General features: G+C 44.1%; 1 protein-coding gene across 1 annotated transcript in view; it reads right to left on the bottom strand.

Moving 5' to 3' along the window:
- Positions 1–17,527, bottom strand: part of SYNC (syncoilin, intermediate filament protein) — a 38,452-nt gene extending 20,925 nt beyond the window's left edge. The window contains exons 1-2 of the mRNA XM_044286478.1: positions 17,319–17,527; positions 14,521–15,292 (exon numbers count right to left, since the gene is read on the bottom strand). Coding sequence (XP_044142413.1) covers positions 14,521–15,292; positions 17,319–17,362 — 816 coding nt within the window. The 5' untranslated portion in view covers positions 17,363–17,527. The remainder of the gene's footprint in view (positions 1–14,520; positions 15,293–17,318) is intronic.
- Positions 17,528–24,022: the final 6,495 nt, after the last annotated feature.

Here is a 24,022-nt window from a genome sequence, read left to right as displayed (position 1 = left end):
CTCCCCCCCCCCCCACTATCGTATAAGAAAGTATTCGACCTCTCAAAACTACCTTTGCTGTTTCCCAAAACCATTCCGGATTTTGGGAGTGGGCATCATTGTCCTGTGCATATTCCCATCACCCCTTGAGCCGGTCAATAAATGCTTCATTGGACATCAAACGTCTTGGTAGCCTCCAAATATAATCTGTGCCCCTAGGAGTTGAATCAGCAATCTCTACCCATACCGGCGCATGATAGGAGATAAATCCGCAATACCTGCCCCTTGCGCTCTCTGACTCAAAAGCAGGATTTGATGAAGCAATTTTATGGATTTTTTGTTTTCTGTTCTCCAATTCATTTTGCACTCTATTAAAATCCCCCGCCACTATAATTAGTGAGGATCCTTCTTGCAAGATAGAGGATTCTAGAATTTGATAAAATCCCGTTTGGGAGGTGTTGGGAGAATAAATGTTATACAGCCTCAGAGTCCCACCTACAGAGTCCAATTCTACCTTCAAAATTCTGCCTTCTGTGTCAGAGTCAACCTTTTTCAGCTCATACTGTAAATTCTTGTGTAAGAGAATTATGACCCCTGCCTTCCTTCCATTCGATGAAGAAGCAATCACTTGTTCCACCCACATTTTCCTCAATCTCCAGAAGTCTTGCTGCTCCAAATGTGTCTCCTCAGTTTCTTGAGGTGTCTTAGTATCATGGTTCGTTTATGTGGAGATCGTAGACCTTTAACGTTCCAGGTGACAACTCTCATGTTAACCCTGGTATGAAAGATGTTACAGGAGACACAATTGTGATAGAGGTAATCCCCCTCTTGCATCATCCTTAAGTAAAAGACCTTATCGGCTAGGAGCCTTTACTTAACCCATCTAAAACTTCCCCCCAACCCCTTCCCCGCGGAACTGCAAACCCCCCCTACCATCCAGCTCGATAACTCATACTGTATCGACTTCTCTTTTTTCGAGGAGCTGTCGCAACTCCCTTCTTTCTTAGATAGACTATCCTTCTACTCATAAAAAAGACTTGTTCCACCCTCCATAGCCCTTTTGAAACATAATTAAACCTTCAATGCTGTTTCTCTGAACCATGTCAATAACCCCAAAACATCACCATAACATCCCCCGAACTGGACAGTATATTCTCTACTCCCTCTAGGGTTTATGTCCCTGAGGGCTCACGTGACATCTCGACCAGTCCATTTGGTAGGTGACCAATCTGTGCAAATGATCTTCCAGCTTGTCCATCCCAAATTTCAACCTTTGAGTCACCATTATCCTCAAAGATGGTTGATGATCTTGGGGACAGCTGTCTAGGCAAAGTTTTCTCCCGTCTGCCTCTGCTTGATATTCCACCTCTCAATCTTGGTTCGGCTTAGTAAGGTAACACATCGGCGTCCGTATCCAGTGTGTCCATGGCGTCACTTGGAGAGAGAAATGTCTCTACGCAGCCATCCGGGCGAAACACTCTCAAAGTCGGTGGATATATGCGTGCAAATTTTATCTTCCATTGCACCAGGAGAGAGCAGATTTGAGAAAAGGATCTCTGACATTTGGCCACTTCCGCTGAATAATCACTAAAAAGTAACACTTTGTGGTCTTGGATCATCAGTGGCTGTCAACGTCTTCTGTATTTGTTCAATATTGCCTCTTTCGCCGCATAATTTAGATATTTCACTATTGCAGGTCTCGGTCTAGCACGGTCCATTTCTGAACCCAGATTCTTAGCTGGTGCCAGTCTGTGTGCTCTTTCGACCGTGAAGATGCCCTGTAGTCCCAGGGCCTGAGGAATCTCTATTGCGCATATGTGCTTGAGCTGGCTTGGCGGTATTTTCTCTGGCAGGCCTACTATTCTGATATTGCTCCTTCTGGAGCGGTTTTCCAGGTCTTCTATTTTATCTTTGAGAGCCTGGTTTGCGTTGAGGACTTCCCTTATCTGGTATTGGGCCCTTTCTAGCTCTTCCTCCACTAGCCATGTCGCCTGTTCCAATTCTGTGATTTGGACGGTTGGGAGACCTCTCTTTGTATCTGCTGGAGTGCTGCAGATACTGTAGTTTCTAGCGTGGATTTAATGTCAGGTGCTAGAAGTTTAGCTACCTCAATAGCCATGGACCTGCAAGATATGGTGAGGTCCCCCTCGTCCTGGCCTTCTGCCGCCGGCTGTCTCAGAGGGGTTGCGACGCTGACCTTGTTAGTCCCTGCGCCTTCTCCACTGCCACCATCTAACCTCGCGGCACCCGCTCGTCTCCCAGCGCCTGCTTCACGCGCGGACCAGAGGGAGAGTTCTGCAGCAGGTATTTCTCCATACGGGTCTTCGGTGAGTTCCCCGCAGGTATTCGGTCGGGGCCTGGCGCTGTTAGGGGGGTCCGGGCTCGATGTTCGGCCTATGGAACACGGAGCTCCACTTTCCTGCCTCCTTACATGCGCGTGCCGGAACCGGAAGTTGTAACTTCCATTTTTTTTGCAGACCTGTTGAAATGAATTGTTCCGCATATGGTCCACAAAAAAACGGAACGGATACAGAAAGAAAATACGTTCATGTGCATAAGCCCTTACAGAAACAATCAATCTGCTAGGCTGCTCCTGCTCTATAACATGTTTCCTTCAGCGCAGACATCATGTTCAACCTGACAGGTTCCCTTTAAAATAGTTTTATTGGGAGACTGTTCTCTCCACTCCGTTATAAATAGACTTGGCATGAAGTACTTTTTTCAGGGATGTGTTGGCACCTAATTAAATAGGGAATATAAGGAGTCAGTACTTGGGCTTTCCTGTGTCATTTGAGCTGGACCCCAGTTTTGCCTGCCAAAGGCAAATGGTGAGTAGGCAGGGGGAAAAGAGTGTGAAAGAAGAGTTTCAGATCTGTACCCATGAGTAACACTGTCCTATATATATAGACTATTCTGCTTAGAGGTTTCCCGATAGAAGCACTTAGTGTCAGCACTAGGTGACATGTACACACTAGGCAATGTTTGAATTTATTAGTTTTAAGAAATGCTGAAAACAAGTTTAAAGGGGTTCTCCAGGATTTTTATACTGATGACTGGAGATGAGCGAATCGACTTCGGATACTTCATGACCTGAGAATAGGTCATCAGTATCAAAATCCTGGAAAACCTCTTTAAAAAAATGGGAATTAGCTCTAGTTCTAACATTTAGCTGTAGGAAGAGCAGTGGCTTCTTTTCCCTGGAGCCTCTGCTTCAAAGATCCTATTAGAATCAGGATATGGAAAATCACACACTTACTACTTTCTGCCCCTGTGGCACATTTAAACTTCAGGTTGGGGCTACAGTTTAATACATTTTCCACCAATTAATGCTTTGTTCGTGCAGCATTTGACAAATACCATTGCAAAATACTGTAACCAATGATGCAAATATAAAAGTTTGATACATTTTCATTTCAAGGGGTTGTCTCATGAAAACCAACACCTGGATCTGAACACTTTTGTAATTGCATGTAATTTACAACGTAGTATCACCACTGTACAAAATCTATCTGTATGGCGCCACCTGTTTGCCCTTTTGCTAATTGTTTCTGCCCTGCTCACTAAGACGGAAACACATGTTTAGTTCCATAGTTCATTTTTAACCACATGCAGTAGAAAGGACACACCCCCTAGAAAGGACACGCCCCCTTAGCCCTCTTTCACACAGGCGAGTTTTCTGTGCGGGTGCAATGCGTGAGGTAAACGCATTGCACACACACTGAATCCGGACCCATTCATTTCTATGGGGCTGTGCACATGAGCGGTGATTTTCACTCAGCAAGCTCTATTTTGTGCGTTTTTCACGCAACGCAGGCCCCATGGAAGGGAATGGGGCTGTGTGAAAATCGCAAGCATCCGCAAGCAAGTGCAGACGCGGTGCGATTTTCACGCACGATTGCTAGGAGACGATCAGGATGGAGACCCGATCGTTATTATTTTCCCTTATAACATGGTTATAAGGGAAAATAATAGCATTCTGAATACAGAATGCACAGTACAATAGGGCTGGAGGGGTTAAAAATGTTTTATTTTATTTAACTCACCTTAATCCACTTGATTGCACAGCCCAGCTTTCTTCTTTCTTCTTTCTTCATCTGTGAGGAAAAGGACCTTTGATGACATCACTGCACTCATCACATGGTCCATCACATGATCCACCACCATGGTGCTGGATCATGTGATGGACCATGTGATGAGCGCAGTGACGTCACCACAGGTCCTTTTCCTCACAGAAGAGAAGCCCGGCTGCGCGAACAAGTGGATTAAGGTGTGCTACATTTAATTTTTTAATTTTTTAACCCCTCCAGCCCTATTGTACTGTGCATTCTGTATAAAGAATGCTATTATTTTCCCTTGTAACCATGTTATAAGGGAAAATAATAAAATCTACACAACACCTAACCCAAACCCAAACTTCTGTGAAGAACTTCAGGTTCGGGTCTGGGTACCAAACATGCCAAGTTCTCTCACGCGCGTGCAAAACACATTACAATGTTTTGCACTCGCGCGGAAAAATTGTACATTTTTCCACGACGCACCCGCATCTTATCCCGGCCAAAAACATGACGCCCGTATGAAAGAGGCCTTAAACTGCCAGGTTGAAATAAATCTAGCAGAATAATAAATGTGGAGATCTCTGGATCCCTGTGAGGTACAGGGCTGGCTCTAAGCTTGTTAGAAAGAGAGAGGCATGTACTAAATGGTATCTGATTTTTATTTTTTATTTTAATCATGGGATAACCTCTTCCAAAACAGTGGCGTATTAGTACTGCACTGGCTGGATTTTTAAACATGGTGCCATAGCAGCGGGGTGCCTGACATTTCATACAGCAGACACCCGCTGCTCATGTCCACGACTGGCAATAATGCCGGTCGTGGATATTTAACACTTCAGCTACCGTGGTCAATCCTGACCATGGAATCTGAGCACATCCAAACCCAGAAGTGCACGCTTCCAGGTATGCTTCGGCTCCCTCCAGCGGCGTTCAGAGGAGTCAGAGCTTGTAAACAGTAGCCCCTGTCATAGAGAATAATAGGAGGCTGCTGCATAGTGTTTCCTATAGAGCCCTTGTCTGTAGCAGGACTCCATAGGAAACAAATACATTTCTCATAGGCTTCAATGCTAATGCATTGGAGTCTATGAGAATAGCCATCTAATGATTGCTTATTATAGTTCCCTATGGGAACTAATTAAAAGTATTAAAAAAAATAATAATAATAATTCAAATCACCCCCCTCCCCCCCAAAAAAAAATTTAAAATAAAAAATATATATCATGGGTATCGCAACAAGTAAAAACGCCCATACTATAAAAATATGAAAATATCTTTAGCAAGTGGCAAAACAGAAAAAAAAAGATGGCCAATTCGACATTTTTGGTCGCTTCATTTTACACAATTTTTTTTATAAAAAGTGATCAAAATGTCGTACACACCCCAGAATGGTATCAATGAAAAGTACAGCCCCGCAAAAAATGAACACACAGCTCCATACACATAACTCCCAAAAATAATAATATGAGAATATGGCGCCGAAAAAAAAAAATATTCCCCAAGGTTTTTATCATTTTATCAGTATCAAAAAACAGGAAAAACTACGCTTATAAAGTATACCGGTAGTTGGATTCGTACTGACCTGTAGAATAACTGGTCAGTTTTAGCGCACATCGAACGTCATATATAAAAAACCTGTAAAACTGAGGACAGAGCCACCACTCCTCAGAGCAGTGATTGACAGGCTGCTGTGTGTACCCTTATGGACATCTTGTCAGGCGATGCAGAAAGGGGCGGTCGCTGTCCTTATGAATACATAGGGCCAGATTTATCATTACACTTACAGCTTAGGCCCCTTTCACACAGGCGAGATTTCCGCGCGGGTGCAATGCGTGAGGTGAACGCATTGCAACCGCACTGAATCCGGACCCATTCATTTCTATGGGGTTGTGCACATGAGCGGTGATTTTCACTCATCACTTGTGTGTTGCGTGAAAATCGCAGCATGCTCCTCTTTGTGCGTTTTTCACATAACGCAGGCCCCATAGAAATGAATGGGGTTGCGTGAAAATACGATTTTCACTCACGGTTGCTAGGTGACGATCGGGATGAGGACCCGATCATTATTATTTTCCCTTATAACGTGGTTATAAGGGAAAATAATAGCACTCTGAATACAGAATGCATAGTAAAATAGGTCTGGAGGGGTTAAATTTTTAAAAAAAATATCTTAACTCACCTTAATCCACTTGTTCGCGCAGCTGGCATCTCTTCTGTCTTCTTTCTTCAGGACCTGGGTAAAGGACCTGTGGTGACGTCACTGCGCTCATCACATGATCCATCACCATGGTGATGGATCATGTGAATGACCATGTGATGAGCATAGTGACATCATCAAAGGTCCTTTTCCTCACAGATGAAGACAGAAGAGATGCTGGCTGCGCGAACAAGTGGATTAAGGTGAGTTAAATTATTTTTTATTTTTTTTAACCCCTCCAGCCCTATTTTACTATGCATTCTGTATTCAGAATGCTATTATTTTCCCTTATAACCATGTGATAAGGGAAAATAATACAATCTACACAACCTTGAACCCAAACCGTCTGGGTATCACAGTCGGTATTTTTATCACACGCGTGCAAAACACATTGCACCCGCGCGATAAAAACTGAACAACGGAACGCAATCGCAGTCAAAACTGATTGCAATTGCGTACCTACTCACTCGGGTTTGCTGCAATGCATCAGGACGCATCCGGACCAAATCTGTACACGCTCATGTGAAAGAGGCCTAACTACACTTTTACATATGTCCAAAGTCACTTTTGGCTAAGTCAGATTATTATTATTAATGGTCCTTCAATACTGTGATAAATGTGGTTTGACGGTAGCAGTTTTTCCTTCAGTAAGCGGCTTTACAAAAGTCGCACGTCTTTACGAAAAAGTCGTATGTTCTATTAAAAAGTCGCATAAGATAAGCATGGTATCACGATCGGCGTGACTATCACACACGTGACACAGAGGGAGGGAAAGAGGAAGGCCCTGCCCAAGAGAGAGGGAAGGTGGTGACCCCTGACTCACCTTGCGGCTGGCACCTGGCTGCCCTGACGTCCCTAGACTGGTTCCTCACCCGTACGCCGATCACGTGCCTAAAACCCTGGCTTTCCCTAAGATGAGCCCTAGATAGTGAACAGGGCGGTGGGAACACTAGTCCGCACCACTAGCTCTAAAGGAAAACACCAAGGGGAGGACAGACAATACAGACTCAACATATAATCCCAGGTGGGCGACAACAGGAGACAACAAAAAGCCCAACAGGGATCCGGAGGGTAGCACTCTGGAACAACAACCAGGATTCACAGCTCCAGTGGGTCAGTATAGAAGTCCAGGCAGGAAGCTCTATAACTGGCAACTAGAGAAGTGTGAGAGGAGAATATAAGGAGGTTGGGAGTGGCAGACAAGAAACAGCTGAGGAGGAGAAGCTACGGATCCCTGAGTGAGACAAAAAGGATTGCAAGGCAAACACAGAAAACAATCACTAAGAAACAACGTGATCTTTAGACATAGAGCGCGCAGCCACCCGCTGCGACTTCCTGACCCCGGGTATAACGGAGTCAGACGTGGCTCTTGACACCCTCGTGACAGTACCCCCCCTTTCACGAGGGGCCTCCGGACACTCAGGACCAGGTCTCTCAGGATGAGAGGCATGGAAAGCCTGAATTAACCTGTTGGCGTTTACCTCTGACGCTGGAACCCACATTCTTTCCTCGGGACCGTAACCCCTCCAATGCACCAGATACTGAAGAGAGCGGCGGACCCGACGAGAATCAACAATTCTGGATATTTGAAACTCCAGTTTACCATCCACAATAACAGGAGGAGGTGGCAGCGGTGATGGTTCTAGAGGTGGAACATACTTCTTGAGTAACGACTTATGGAAGACGTTATGGATCTTAAAAGTCTGAGGTAGCTCCAGGCGAGAAGCCACAGGGTTAATGACGGCTACTATTTTATAAGGACCAATGAACCTAGGGCCCAGTTTCCAAGAGGGAACCTTCAACTTAATATTCCTAGTAGACAACCACACAGTCATTCACTCCTAGGTCCGGACCTGGCGACCGTTTCTTATCGGCCATGCATTTATATTTACCACTCATATTTTTCAAGTTAGCTTGCACCTTCTGCCATACCGATGAAAGAGATGAAGAAAACCGTTCCTCTTCGGGAACCCCAGAAGACCCCCCCCTCTTTGAAAGTACAAAATTGGGGATGAAAACCGTATGCACCAAGAAATGGTGACTTGCCAGTGGATTCCTGACAGCGATTATTTATGGCAAACTCGGCTAACGGTAAATATGATGACCACACCTCTTGGTTTTCAGACACAAAACACCTTAAATATGTTTCTAGGTTTTGGTTGGTACGCTCAGTCTGTCCATTCGACTGAGGATGGAAAGCTGAGGAAAAGGACAAGTGTACCCCCAGACGGGAACAAAAAGCTTTCCAAAACTTAGAAATAAACTGGGTTCCCCGATCCGAAACCACATCGGAAGGGACCCTGTGAAGCTTCACGATTTCACTGATAAACACCTGAGCAAGAGTCTTAGCATTAGGAAGTGCGGGTAGCGCAATAAAGTGTACCATTTTGCTAAACCTGTCTACTACTACCAAGATAACTGTTTTACCCGCAGACAACGGTAAGTCAGTGATGAAATCCATTGACAGATGTGTCCATGGCCTATTGGGGATGAAAAGTGGCAATAAAGACCCTGCTGGACGTGTATGAGAGACTTTCGCGTGTGCACAAGTAGAACAAGTAGACACGAAATCCATTACATCCTGACGCAACCTTGGCCACCAAAAACGACGAGACAATAGCTCCAAGGTTGCTTTACTACCCGGGTGCCCAGCAAGTGCCGAATTATGATGTTCCTTTAATAATTCAAGACGCAGGTTTAACAGTACAAACAATTTCTCTGAGGGGCAAGAGGCCGGGGCGTCCCCCTGGGCCTCTAACACCTTTCCCTCTAGAACAAAGTGTACAGCAGAGACAACCACTCCTCTTTGTAAAATAGGTACCGGATCACTAACATTACCCCCTCCAGGGAAACTACGAGATAATGCGTCTGCCTTGGTATTTTTTGCCCCAGGACGATAGGTGATTACAAAGTTAAATCTGGTAAAGAATAGCGACCACCTAGCTTGTCTAGGGGTGAGACGCTTAGCCGATTCTAGGTACAGAAGGTTTTTGTGATCCGTAATCACCGTGACGGGGTGGATTGCTCCCTCTAAGAAGTGACGCCACTCTTCAAACGCTAGTTTAATCGCCAACAGTTCCCTATTTCCAATATCATAGTTTTTTTCTGCAGTAGATAACTTTTTGGAAAAGAAAGCGCAAGGACGCCATTTGCCAGGAGACGGACCCTGAGACAATACAGCCCCCACTCCCACCTCTGACGCATCTACTTCAACAATAAAAGGCTGGGAGACATCAGGTTGAATTAGAACAGGTGCCGAGGTAAATCTCTCTTTTAGAGAGGAAAATGCAATTTTAGCGGCGTCAGACCATTTAGAAAAATCAGTCCCCTTCCTAGTCATGTCAGTAAGGGGTTTAACGATCACTGAATAATTTTTAATGAACTTTCTATAGAAATTTGCGAAACCCAAAAACCGTTGTAGAGCTTTAAGGTTCTCGGGAAGATCCCAATCTAAAATTGCCTGGACCTTCCTAGGATCCATACGGAAACCTGAAGCAGATAATAGATATCCCAGGAACTGTATTTCCTGAACGGCGAAGACACATTTTTCAATTTTCGCATATAATTTATTCGTCCGTAGGACCTGCAGTACTTGCCTGACATGTGCTTCATGTGTTTTCAGATCAGCCGAATAAATTAAGATATCATCTAGGTATATGACTACAAACCTGCCGATGAGATGACTAAAAATATCATTAACGAAATGTTGGAAGACAGCAGGGGCATTGGTCAGACCGAAAGGCATGACTAAATTTTCATAATGCCCCTCAGGGGTGTTAAAAGCTGTCTTCCACTCATCCCCTTCCTTGATACGAATCAGATTGTAGGCCCCCCTAAGATCAAGTTTGGAGAACCACCTAGCACCCGCAATCTGATTAAAAGGTCAGGAATGAGAGGAAGAGGGTATGGGTCTCGGATGGTTATCCGGTTTAGCTCACGGAAATCTAGGCAAGGACGCAGGCCCCCATCTTTCTTTTTAACAAAGAAAAACCCTGCAGCCACGGGTGAAGAAGAGGGTCTGATGTGTCCCTTAGCCAGACTCTCGGAGATATAATCTTTCATGGCTTGTCTCTCGGGACCCGAAAGATTATACAACCTGGACTTGGGTAATTTTGCACCGGGAATCAGGTTAACCGGGCAATCATAAGGACGATGAGGTGGTAGCTTCTGACAACCCTTTTCAGAAAAAACGTCCTCAAAGTCCGAAATAAATGTAGGTAGGGAAGCTATGGAGGCGATTAAGCAATTGTTATTTAAGCAATTCTCTCTGCAATGCTCACTCCACTCCAATATCTCCCTGGCCTGCCAATCCACCACTGGATTGTGCGCTACCAACCAGGGAAGACCCAATACCACAGGAGAGGGAAGGCCCTCCAGAACGTAACATGAAAGACACTCATTATGGTGGTCCCTTACCCGAAGGTGTAAGTTATGGACAATGTGAGTGAGGTTTCTCTGAGACAGAGGAGCAGAATCAATAGCGAATATGGGAATAGGTCTCTGCAGCGTACAGAGAGACAAACCCATAGTGCGGGCAAAATGGGCATCTATCAAATTTACCCCTGCTCCACTGTCTAGAAAAAAAAGAAATAGACTCCGTCTTAACACCAAAAACAATAACCGCTGGCAACACAAATTGAGATGTTCGTATGGAGGAAACGTATACCCCCCGGCTGACATCCTCCGCACAGCCTGGGGTTAGTAGTTTTCCGACGGTCTTTTGTTTTTGAGAAAGGAGGGACAGACATTAATGAAATGACCCCTCCCCCCACAGAAAAAACAAGCCCCCCACCTACGGCGAGCCTCAGGAGGACGGACCTGACGAGAAGTTCCTCCTAGCTGCATAGGCTCATCTAAGTCAGTACAGACTAACTGTTGCTTGGGAGAGGTTACCAATTGCTCAGGAATTTTCGATCTCTCCCTAAGACGTCTATCTATTCTGATAGAGAGGGACATAACAGCATCAAGGGAAAGGGGGGTCTCATACAGCGCCAGCGCATCCTTAACCCTTTCAGATAACCCAGAGCAGAACTGACTCCTGAGAGCCGGGTCGTTCCACTGAGTATCCGTAGCCCACCTACGGAACTCTGAGCAATATTCCTCTGCTGGCCGATCTCCCTGTAGGAGTCTCCGTAACTTCGACTCAGCCAGGGCGACTCGGTCAGGGTCATCATATATGAGACCCAAAGCCCCAAAAAATCCCTCCACTGACCGGAGAGCCTGGGAACCAGGGGGTAACGAGAACGCCCAGGATTGCGGGTCCCCCTGAAGCAGGGAAATAACAATCCCCACCCGCTGTTCTTCATTACCTGAGGAGTAAGGGCGCAGCTTAAAATATAATTTGCAGGCCTCACGGAACGTCACAAATTTGTCCCTTCCCACAGAAAATCTGTCAGGAAGAACAACCTTGGGTTCTGTAACAACCTGGTTACCCATAACAACCGCTGGGCTTGCGGTCTGCTGCATTTGCTGCTGTTGTTGGAGGACAGACGCCTTCAATCCTGCCACCTCCAAAGACAGGCCTTGAAGCTGTTTTGCCAAAGCAGCAATAGGATCCATATTGGATTCTAAGTAGAGAGGAAAAAAAAAATATTTTTTTTTTTCTCCCAAAAAATAAGGGCCAGTTATAATATCACGATCGGCGTGACTATCACATACGTGACACAGAGGGAGGGAAAGAGGAAGGCCCTGCCCAAGTGAGAGGGAAGGTGGTGACCCCTGACTCACCTTGCGGCTGGCACCTGGCTGCCCTGACGTCCCTAGACGGGTTCCTCACCCGTACGCCGATCACGTGCCTAAAACCCTGGCTTTCCCTAAGATGAGCCCTAGATAGTGAACAGGGCGGTGGGAACACTAGTCCGCACCACTAGCTCTAAAGGAAAACACCAAGGGGAGGACAGACAATACAGACTCAACATATAATCCCAGGTGGGCGACAACAGGAGACAACAAAAAGCCCAACAGGGATCCGGAGGGTAGCACTCTGGAACAACAACCAGGATTCACAGCTCCAGTGGGTCAGTATAGAAGTCCAGGCAGGAAGCTCTATAACTGGCAACTAGAGAAGTGTGAGAGGAGAATATAAGGAGGTTGGGAGTGGCAGACAAGAAACAGCTGAGGAGGAGAAGCTACGGATCCCTGAGTGAGACAAAAAGGATTGCAAGGCAAACACAGAAAACAATCACTAAGAAACAACGTGATCTTTAGACATAGAGCGCGCAGCCACCCGCTGCGACTTCCTGACCCCGGGTATAACGGAGTCAGACGTGGCTCTTGACACCCTCGTGACACATGGTCCTCACTGGAGTGAACTTGCGCAATTTTTTGCAACTTTTTAAATTGTCGCAATAGTAAATCTGTCTAAAGATTAATTTACATAAGAAAGCACGCCCGCTTTCAGAAAACTGGCGAGCATAGCGCAGAGCCAATAAAAGTCACAAATGTTTGCGCAGTTTTAGCGATTGTGCAAAAAGTTGCGACTTTTTCACTCCATCATTTTGACTTGAGTTAATGATAAATCTGACTCATAGGGTATTCTTTCAGTGTCCCAGTAGTCAGACGGCGAAAAATATATATATATTTTTTTTTTCTGTTTTGGCTGCTAGTAATATACAGACTTGTAATCGCAATATGCTGCCCGTACATTTGACAGTATTAATTATTAATTATAAACAGACAGATCCACTTCAAAAGGGTTATTCTTTGAAATATTATTATACAGAGTAAAAAGTCCTGAAAGGCAGCTAATAGCTGTTTTATAGGAATTTGCCATATTTACAACATAAAGTATACCTCATATTGTTTTTGTTGCTAAGTGTCCACTTTTGTTTCTGTTACAGATCTGTGCTGGGGGGTGTGGTTTTAGACAGAATCTGTCTGCTTCTCCCCCTGGGAGCTGACAGCATAGTCCTTTCTTCTCCTGCAAAAGGTGTCTTCTCAGCACCTTACAGAGGCTTTGATCCTTCCCTTACAAGCAGGGCAGAAAGCTATTTCTATTGGCTGCTCTGCAATGTACAGACAATCACTATGCTGGCTTTGGGGAGAGGGACTGAGGATCCACTAGCGCCCAGCAATAGATGGATGTGCACATTGCTATAAATTCTGAACATCAGGTGGCTCCATACTATGCAATAACTCTAAGGACTCATGCACACGACCGTATGCCCTCCGAAACATACGGTCCGTGAGCAGGCCATATGTCCCGGAGTGGCATACATCGTGAGCACGGGATGAGGTTTTAAGGCTTTTCAACCAAAGCCAGAAGTGGATCCACCAGGAAGGAGAAGTATAAATACTTTCTTTATGTTTCCAATCCACTTCTGGCTTTGGTTGAAAATTCTGCAGGCAGATCTGCCTCAAAACCTTGTCCAAAAAACTCTGCGTGGCCCTACCCTAACTCTTCACTGGAACTTTTTTCAAAAGCATGTAAAGATTGGTTCACATCACGTTTTTGCCATTCGTTTAACCTATACAAAAAACGTATATGTTAATGGGTGCCTCAGATGCATGCCATACAATGGCATCCATTCACCATATTATTAAATTGTAAAAAAACTAACAAAAAAATACGTATGCAACTGGACCTTTTCTATACACATCTAAGATTGACAACCATATCCAGGTAAAGTAGGGTTTAGCATCTTTCAATTGGCCTCATGCACATTAGTGTATCATGGCTCAGACAAACCTCTAAATTTTTTGGAGCCAACTGTAGAAGATTATAGGGCCCTACTGTACACTGCTGAGTATTTCTGTAGGATTCTACATAAGTCTAATAGGAAATAAAATTGCCTTATTGCTAGGGGAGAATATCACTATTATATGGTGCCATATGAAAGCACCATACATTTATCAAGTAAGTGTGTACCGCTCTCCAGTACTTGGTCATTGGACTGCTCGTCCTCCATATCCATAAGCACTTCATGTGGGAGATTTGCAAAACTGTTGTAGAGGAAAACTGGCTTAGTTGCCAATCAGATTTCACTTCACTTTCCAAAGGAGCTCTGAAAATTGAAAGGTGGAATCTTATTGCTTGCTATGAATAACTAAGACAGTTTTATCTTACACCCCTTTTGATAAATCTCGCCCATGTGTCTCCCCTAGTAGGGAATACTTCTATAACATGGTATGCATGTATCCCTGTACCAAATTGCATTTCACATTTTACCTCACGTATCTAGGGTTCTCAGAACTCACAGAAACTGTTACATAAATACAGTACACATATTTTATATTAACAGCACTTTTTACAAGCAGCATTTTTATAAGCTTTATCCAAAATTCAATCCATACCCTGTAAAGTTGCACTTCTTCTCCACTCTTCGTCTTCAGGAGCTGGATTTGCTCTTGTAGACTACATTTCTGAACCTGCAGTTGGCAGGCTTCTGCTTGGAGTGGCCTTATTTCTTCTCTAAGCCTTTGCAACTCTTCCTGTGCCTTCCTTAGGGCCCGTGCCCCTCTTTCAACGTGCTCGAGGAGTTGAAGAAGTTTGGGTTCATAATGGTCTTGTAGAGTACTGTGTTGTTCTTCAGTTATGATTTGTAGCTCTGCAGAGAGCCGTCGTCTTTCCTGAAGTTCACGTGAGATTCGCCTCGGTTGCGGAGCTCTAAGTCGCAGTTCTTCCTCCTGTCTCTGTTGAGTTAAGATATTCCGCAGTTGGGAAAGCTCCTCTGTCAGTCGAACTGCAACAGTCTCTAGCTCTTCTTGTTCTGCAGTTTTCTGAACTAATTCCTGACGTCGATTTTCTAGTTGGTATTGGGATGCTACACATTCTTTAGTCACTCGGAACAATTTACGGCGTATTCCTCGTATCTCTTCCCTCAGAGTGTCCCTCTCAAGCTCTGCTTGAGCCTTCTGTCCATATGCCTGCAGTACATCCTCATGTGCTTGTTTTACAGCTTCCAATGAGGGCTCGCGAAGTAAGGCCAACTCACGTATGAGCTCCTCTCTTTCTCTTTCCAAGTCTTCCACAGCTGCGATACAGTATTGGAACCTTACCCCTATGTCCTCTATGGACAAAAATTCAGGAGTGACTGGTGAAGAGGGCCTCGACTGTGCATGTACCCTGGAAAGACAGGAAACGGCTTAATTTAATAAAACGGGCAAAGTTTTTCTAGGAATGGATACGTATTCATAAATGTAGTACTCTTAAAACCATCTTTTTGCAGGTACAAATGTATGATATCACCCCCTGGCGAAATTGATAGGAACGGCAGAAACTGAAAAAAACTCCACCAGCTAATTACATATATACCACAAACAAATGCATGTGATGTGTAGTATTTGTAGTAGGCACTTAGGTAGGGGCTGCAGTGGCTGAAGAGTGAGAACAAATGCTCGTTTGCCTTTTGAAAAAAATTGAGGAAAAGTGGATAAAAAGGTAGAAACCATACAGAGAGGAAAAAAGGTTGTAGAAAATATAGGTATTGGAAGTGGACGGAGTTGCTTGAGGCCCCACAGAATGTGGGTATATGGACTCCAGCATTGTAAGGCTACTTTCACACTTGCGTTCGGAGCGGATCCGTCTGGTGTCTGCACAGACGGATCCGCACCTATAATGCAAACGCTTAGATCCGTTCAGAACGGATCCATTTGCATTACCATGAACCAAAAAATATATATAATGTAAGTCAATGGGGGACGGATCCGTTTGAAAATTGAGCCATACTGTGTCAACTTCAAACGGATCCGTCCCCATTGACTTACATTGTAAGTCTGGACGGATCCGTTTGCCTCTGTACGGCCAGACGGACACCCGAACGTTGCAAGCAGCGTTCAGGTGTCCACCTGCTGAGCGGAGCGGAGGACAGACGGAGCCAGACTGATGCATTCTGAGCGGATCCGCATCCACTCAGAATGCATTAGGGCTGGACAGATCCGTTCGGGGCCGCTTGTGAGAGCCTTCAAACGGAACTCACAAGCGGAGCCCCGAACGCAAGTGTGAAAGTAGCCTTAATCTAATCCTGCAGTGGTGTTACATTTGTTCTACTCTATATCACAGCGGAGTAATACGGTTTAGGAGGATTCTCACTGAAGCCTAAACAATACCTATTTTTTGGGGGGGTCTAGAATCATTCAGAACTAAGTGTTCAGATATGACCAGCTAACCCCAGCATCCCATAATGGTTCCTACACACATACATTTGGTCTGGCATTTTTGCTGCCCAAAAAAAACAAAAAAACATTTTACATGTTTTTTTATGGAGATTTTCCATTAGCGTTTATTCTTCACATAGGTCATGGGAAAATGGCTGAAAAAAGCAATTGTTACAATGCTGTGATAAAAAAAAAAACTGCAATGGACACAAAAATGCACTGCAATTATAAAAATGCCACTATAAAAAATGCATGCTTGTGTGTACTGTTTTGTAATTCTGGAGTTGCCATATTTTTTCAAAAAGCACAATATGAAAACATGCCATAAAAATGTGTGAACCCAGCCTAAATCTTTTTATGATTCCTTAACCTCAGGGGGTGAACATAATCAGTGACCACCAGCTCTCCGGTGTAAGAACACTTGTCTTCCTAGACCCTTTTGAGAGTGGGTTTAGCCGCTGGAAAGCATCTTTAGTATTCCTTTTTCTTATAGTTTGATTTCTGTCTTGAAGATCAGTTTTTTTATATATTCATTTTATACAGAGAAGCCCATATTTCTATACATAGGATGTTATACATACACATTTATTCATTCTCATAATTTGAATTTCTACTATGCTGATGTCTGGGCATGCTGCTGTTCCTGTACAATCACATCTCTTTTGTCTGCGTGCCATTACATGAACTATTAGTGCGTCTGCTTATTAGACAGTCACACTCCTCGACCACAGTAATGTCATTTCATGCATTTTCTTTATCTCCCTACCACTACACTGTTAGCCAATGTGGCACTTTAAATCATGTCTGTCTATGCTGCTTCAGTGTCATGTGTAGTTCTACGTTCCTTGCCCCAGAACATCTGAAATACTTAATTTTTGGCTATGTGTGGTTCTGTCTGGTGTTTTCTACCCCTTGACCTCAACTACGTCTTCTTCCCATATCTAGAAATGTGTCTTCTTTAAGTTGATGTGGTCCTATTATATGTAGGATCTTACCTCCCTTCTTGAGAACGTTCCCCTTCATCCTCTGGACTGGACATTTCATCTGCTCAAACTGACTTCTTTGGTATTAATAAACTACGCACAAGAGCCTGTGGGTAATGTTTCCCCCCTTCATAGGCAGGGTGAGACTTGTAAGCTGTCACTTTATCTTCCACATGCTTCACACAGAAATTGGGCCCTTGAGTCTAGCTGGGCACGCCTGAGATGACACTGCAGCTCTTGCTGGCAGTGATATAGTTTGCCAGGGGTTAATTTATACAGTGCCAGAACTGCAAGGATTGGCTAATGCAGTATAAGTCTGTCAGCTGCGCCCAGTGTGCTTGGTCAGGCCCAGTGAGATGCCTGCTCTAGAAGCAAGTACCAGCTGCAGCATCATTTCACGTAGACATAGCTTTTCAGTAGAGCAGGAAGGAACTGGAAGAAAAAGCTGAGCTATTTTAAGGATAAGTTTCATATATATGTAACAGTTGAGGCTCTAGCTACATTGATGCAAAGCCTGGGCATTAGTAATAATAGTGGGAGGTATAAACAGTAAAAATCCTTTGATCTGCCATCTGATCATACAGAAAGTCTGAAACAGAAACTGGAGGTTCACAGACGCATAACATTTAGCAAAAAAACTGACGAATGTGATAAAAAAAAATATAATAGCAGTATACAGTGTTTGCCCTTCAGGCTTTATACCTTCAGTGTTAAATTATCAGGAATTCTTCCAGTGGGCCAATGCCTCCTCGCTGCCGTTGGCCAGATACATACTATTGTGGTAACTATAGGGGTCAATATTAGAGGAAGTCCAGGCAGCATGCTGAAGGTATGGTTGGCTTGGTGCTATGGCCCACATCTCACCTCCTAAGCCCCCTGCTCCATATCCATTTTAGAGGAGGAGGAGGAGAACAGAATGTGAAAGCTATTAATGGCCACCACAAAGGGACAGTTTCTGGGAGGTATTTTGTGCTAGGGTTTTGCGGACCCTGCCAACTTTTATTCGCGGACCATATACGGAACCATTCATTTCAATGGGTGCGCAAAAAAACGGAAGTTAATCTGTGTGAATTCCGTTTCCTGCATGTCCATATTTCTGTTCCGCAAAAAAATAGAACATTTCCTATTATTGTCCGCATAACAGACTAGGATAGTACTGTTCTATTAGCGGCCAGCTGTTCTGTTCCGCAAATTACGGAATGCACACGGACGTCATCCGTATTTTTTGCAGATCGCAAAATAGATACAGTCGTGTGCATGAGACCTAACATTGGAGATCTGAAGTCTGATTAACATTGCGGTCCAATTGGGGGTCTGATCTAAGGTCTGATTAACACTGGGGGTCTGATCTGATTATACTTGGGAATCTGAAAAAAAAAATTTTTTCTTATTTTCCTCCTCTAAAATATGAGTCTTAGGGCCATGTAGGATACAAAATAAAGTACTGGTGACTCATGCTTCAGTCATGGAGGTAATATGTTAATATCATTTGCATGAGTGAAGCTGTTAGACAACTGAAGCTATTAGACAATCGATATCACACTTCTACACCTCTGTTCAAGCTCAATTTCTCCAAATTAACAAAAATAGCTTCTTTCACACCTCTTTTGGACCAGTCCTCCTCTGGGTCTATGATGCAACCCTCGCTGTCATCAAACTAGTGTCCTTTGTCCTTAAGATGTAGGTACACAGCTGAGTTCTAACTCCAGGTGTTAGCTCTGTGCTGGGTGCTAGGGTCCTATGTTCTAATCTGACCAAGGACAACATCAGCATGAAGTTTGTATGTTTTCCCCATGTCTGTGTGGGTTTCCTCCCACACTGTAAAGATTTACTGACAAGGAACTTAGATTGTGAGCTAAATTGAGGACAGCGAGAGATGATAATGTCTGCGGAATATGTCAGCGCTATATAAATAAGTAAAATAAATTTAAAAAACACAAAACGTCTTTAAGATAAAAGTTCAGTTGTTCTGACTTATTACTACTAATATACCATGAATGTCATGAATAATGATGAATGCCAGTTACAGTGAATCTGTCATCATTTTTGGGATCTAATCAGCATTAGTTTGCTATATTCTCTTACAGACGTTTAGTTGGTATCTCTTTTTAGTTTCTCACTAGCAGAAGGACCCGGCTTGGCCCGGGTATATTTAATCTATTTAATTTAATGTTTGTGTGTGTCTTTAAAAGATATCGACAGTATCCCCCATAACAGTGACCTCTAAAGCACCCCGCCCCTTTAACAGTGAACTCCACAGTCCCCCACCCCTTAACACTGACCCCCCAACAGTGCCCCTCCACTTTAAAATAGGACCTCCACAGCAGCCCATCCCCTTAACTTTGACCTTCACAGCAGCCCATCCCCTTAACTTTGACCTTCACAGCAGCCCACCTCTATAACAGTGAGTTTCACAGCACCCCACTCCCTTGACAGTGACCTCCTCAGGGGCCTGTCCCCTTAATAGTGACCTCCACAGTACCCCGCTGCCTTAGCAGTGACCTCACAGTACCCTGCTGCCTTAACAGTGACCTCCACAGCAGTTGCCCGTTTAATAGTGGCCCCTGCCCCCTTAACAGTGACCTCCACAGTGTACGCCCCTTTAACAGTGACCTTCACAGCGGCCTGCCCCCTTAACAGCATAGGCATGCGCAAGGGGTGTGCCTTGGCTAATGAGGCATAATGGCTGATGATGGGGGCTAATGAGGCATAAGTGCTGATAATGGGGGCTAATGGTATAAAGGCTATATATATATACAGACGTGGACAAAATTGTTGGTACCCTTTGGTCAATGAAAGAAAAAGTCACAATGGTCACAGAAATAACTTTAATCTGACAAAAGTAATAATAAATTAAAATTCTATAAATGTTAACCAATGAAAGTCAGACATTGTTTTTCAACCATGCTTCAACAGAATTATGTAAAAAAATAAACTCATGAAACAGGCATGGACAAAAATGATGGTACCCCTAGAAAACACAGAACATAATGTGACCAAAGGGACATGTTAATTCAAGGTGTGTCCACTAATTAGCATCACAGGTGTCTACAACCTTGTAATCAGCCATTGGGCCTATATATATGGCTCCAGGTAATCACTGTGTTGTTTGGTGATATGGTGTGTACCACACTCGACATGGACCAGAGGAAGCAAAGGAAAGAGCTGTCTCAAGAGATCAGAAAGAAAATTATAGACAAGCATGTTAAAGGTAAAGGCTATAAGACCATCTCCAAGCAACTAGATGTTCCTGTGAGTACAGTTGCACATATTATTCATAAGTTTAAGATCCATGGGACTGTAGCCAACCTCCCTGGACGTGGCCGCAGGAGGAAAATTGATGACAAATCTAAGAGACGGATAATCCGAATGGTAACAAAAGAGCCTAGAAAGACTTCTAAAGAGATTCAAGGTGAACTTCATGCTCAAGGAACATCAGTGTCAGATCGCACCATCCGTCGTTGTTTGAGCCAAAGTGGACTACATGGGAGACGACCAAGGAGGACACCATTGTTGAAAACGAATCATAAAAAAGCAAGACTGGAATATGCCAAACTACATGTTGACAAGCCACAAAGCTTCTGGGAGAATGTCCTGTGGACAGATGAGACAAAAATCGAAGTTTTTGCCAAGGCACATCAGCTGTATGTTCACAGACGAAAAAATGAAGCATATCAAGAAAAGAACACTGTCCCTACTGTGAAACATGGAGGAGGCTCTGTTATGTTCTGGGGCTGCTTTGCTGCGTCTGGCACAGGGTGTCTTGAATCTGTGCAGGGTACAATGAAATCTCAAGACTATCAAGGAATTCTAGAGAGAAATGTACTAGCCAGTGTCAGAAAGCTTGGTCTCAGTCGCAGGTCATGGGTCTTGCAACAGGACAATGACCCAAAACACACCGCTAAAAACACCCAAGAATGGCTAAGAGGAAAAAATTGGACTATTCTAAAGTGGCCTTCTATGAGCCCTGACCTCAATCCTATTGAGCATCTTTGGAAGGAGCTGAAACATGCAGTCTGGAAAAGGCACCCTTCAAACCGGACACAACTGGAGCAGTTTGCTCATGAGGAGTGGGCCAAAATACCTGCTGAGAGGTGCAGATGTCTCATTGACAGTTACAGGAAGCGTTTGATTGCAGTGATTGCCTCAAAAGGTTGCGCAACAAAATATTAAGTTAGGGGTACCATCATTTTTGTCCATGCCTGTTTCATGAGTTTATTTTTTTACATAATTCTGTTGAAGCATGGTTGAAAAACAATGTCTGACTTTCATTGGTTAACATTTATAGAATTTTAATTTATTATTACTTTTGTCAGATTAAAGTTATTTCTGTGACCATTGTGACTTTTTCTTTCATTGACCAAAGGGTACCAACAATTTTGTCCACGTCTGTATATATATATAGAAAAAAGAAACAAAGTGGCAGCACCGTCCCAAATATAAGCAGAAAATAGGGTGCAGCTGGCCCAATATGGATAAAAGCCAAAAAATGGGCAGCACTCCAAGAGATAAAAATAGCAAAAATACTTTATTTAACCACAAAGGTCATGCAGCATTTCGGCTCTATACAGGAGCCTTCCTCAAGCTTGTGTTCGTGTAAACGGTCTTTTATCTGCCCCTTTTGATATACGAAACGGTACCCGTCAGGGGTGTCCCCTGTCACCTTTTCTATATACTGTAGTGATGGAATCTCTGGCGAATGCCCTCCGCGCGAACCCCTCTGTTTCGGGTCTTAGACTTGGTAAAACAGAACACAAATTATCTCTGTTCACAGACGACTTGCTTATATACTTAACCTCTCCCAGAATAGGGTTGCCCTCGGTTCTCCAAGAATTTGACCTTTTTGGTCGCCTTAGCAACTTTAAAGTTAACGTGCAGAAGTCAGAGATATTGAATATTAATATACCCCACCGGGAAGCGGACTACCTTAAGGGATCTTTCTCCTTTAGGTGGGCCTCTCACCATATTAAATATTTGGGAGTACTTATCCCAGCAAACCTAACACACGTGTTTAAGCTTAATTACTTACTCCTGCTTAAATCCATTAAATCCAGTATCCATAAATGGGCCCCACTTCAGATCTCCTGGTTTGGAAGGATTAATGCTGTTAAAATTGACATTTTACCGTGCCTTTTATATTTGTTCCAGACGATCCCATGTAAAATCCCCTTAACTTATTTTGCCAGGCTCAGGAGAATGGTCCCGGTCTTTGTTTGGAAGACACCCAGGGCTAGGCTTGGTTACAGTTTGATTTCACGCTCTAAATCCTCGGGAGGTACAGGATTGCCAAATTTCCTCTTATATTATAGAGCGACAGTTATGAACTGTGTTCTAGACATCTGCCACAACCGCTCTTCTAAACTTTGGGTGGAAATTGAGCATGACATGGCTCCACACCTAGCTACCGGAATTTTTTGGCTATCTTCTACCTCCTTAAATGCATTGCCTGACTCACAATCTCCGATACTTCTCTATACTTTAGCTAGACTTTGGAATAAATTTGCTGTTAAACTCAATCTTATACATGCCCCTGGTCCTCTCACAGTACTCACGGGCCATACAGATCTCCCCGTAGGTCTGAATCAACTTCCAGCCCTTGGATCCCGAAGCAGCCACTCAACTAAGTTGATAGACATATATAAGCAGACTGGCCTACTCCCCCTTGAGGATATCTCTCACATCATACCATTGATTCCTGGACGCTGGCTCCTTTTTCCTATTTTCAGTTACAAAGCTTTATTAATTCCCTGATGCCTGGATTGCAGTCATGTCCACCCTTAACTGAATTTGAAAAGCTGTGTACGGCTAGCTCAGCTCCCGACCACGCTATATCTCTGCTATATGCCATGATGAACTCTGGGGAGAGTGAGGGCCCCTCCACGGGTACCCACAGAACTAAACCTAAATTTATGTCTGATTGGGAATCTGAACTGGGATCCACCTTCTCGGTTGACCAATGGTCTCGATCTCTCCTCTTTACTCATAAGTTAACTGTGTCCTGTAATATACAGGAGCTTAACTATAAAATGCTTACCAGAAGGTATAGGACCCCAGTTCGATTGCACCAGTTTTATCCCTTGGTAACAGATGTATGCTGGAGGTGTCTTGCAGCGTAGGGCACAATGACATATATCTGGTGGGATTGCCCAGGTGTAGCCCCCCTGTGGCGAGATGTTTTTATTTTATACAATCACCTATACAAAGCTACTGTTATACCTACCCCCGCGATAGCTCTCCTATCCATGTTCTTAGGGCGAATCTCTCCGATTAAGAAAGGGGCTCTACGTCTATTCATTTTAGCTATGAGACAGATAATCCCCCGCCAATGGAGGTCTACCGAAAGTCTTTTAAGAGTAACCTGGTCTAGCGCTTTGGATGCGCTGGTGCATATGGAAGAGTTGAGTGCCTCTGACACGGATTCTACATCGGCATTCTGGAGGCATGGGACCCATGGAATCAATTCCGCACCTCCACTTCTTTTCCTGGGTGGTTGACAACAGGTACCATTCCGGATAGCAGTTCCTAAAGTGAAGTCCACGGTGGGCTCAACTCCTCTCTCTTTCCCTTTCCTCCTCTACCTCTTGTTCATGTCGTGTCTTGGTTTGTCGAGTCTCGTCTTGTCCTTTACCCGTGTTACTGTGAATGTTTGTCCAAATATTGGGAAATGTATGCCATACTTATTTTTTATTCAATTAGAATGGTTCCCATCGGCTTAT

The sequence above is a fragment of the Bufo gargarizans genome, chromosome 3 (genome assembly GCF_014858855.1).
Source record: "Bufo gargarizans isolate SCDJY-AF-19 chromosome 3, ASM1485885v1, whole genome shotgun sequence".
NCBI lineage: Eukaryota > Metazoa > Chordata > Amphibia > Anura > Bufonidae > Bufo > Bufo gargarizans.
This window is presented reverse-complemented; position numbering and strand designations above follow the sequence as displayed.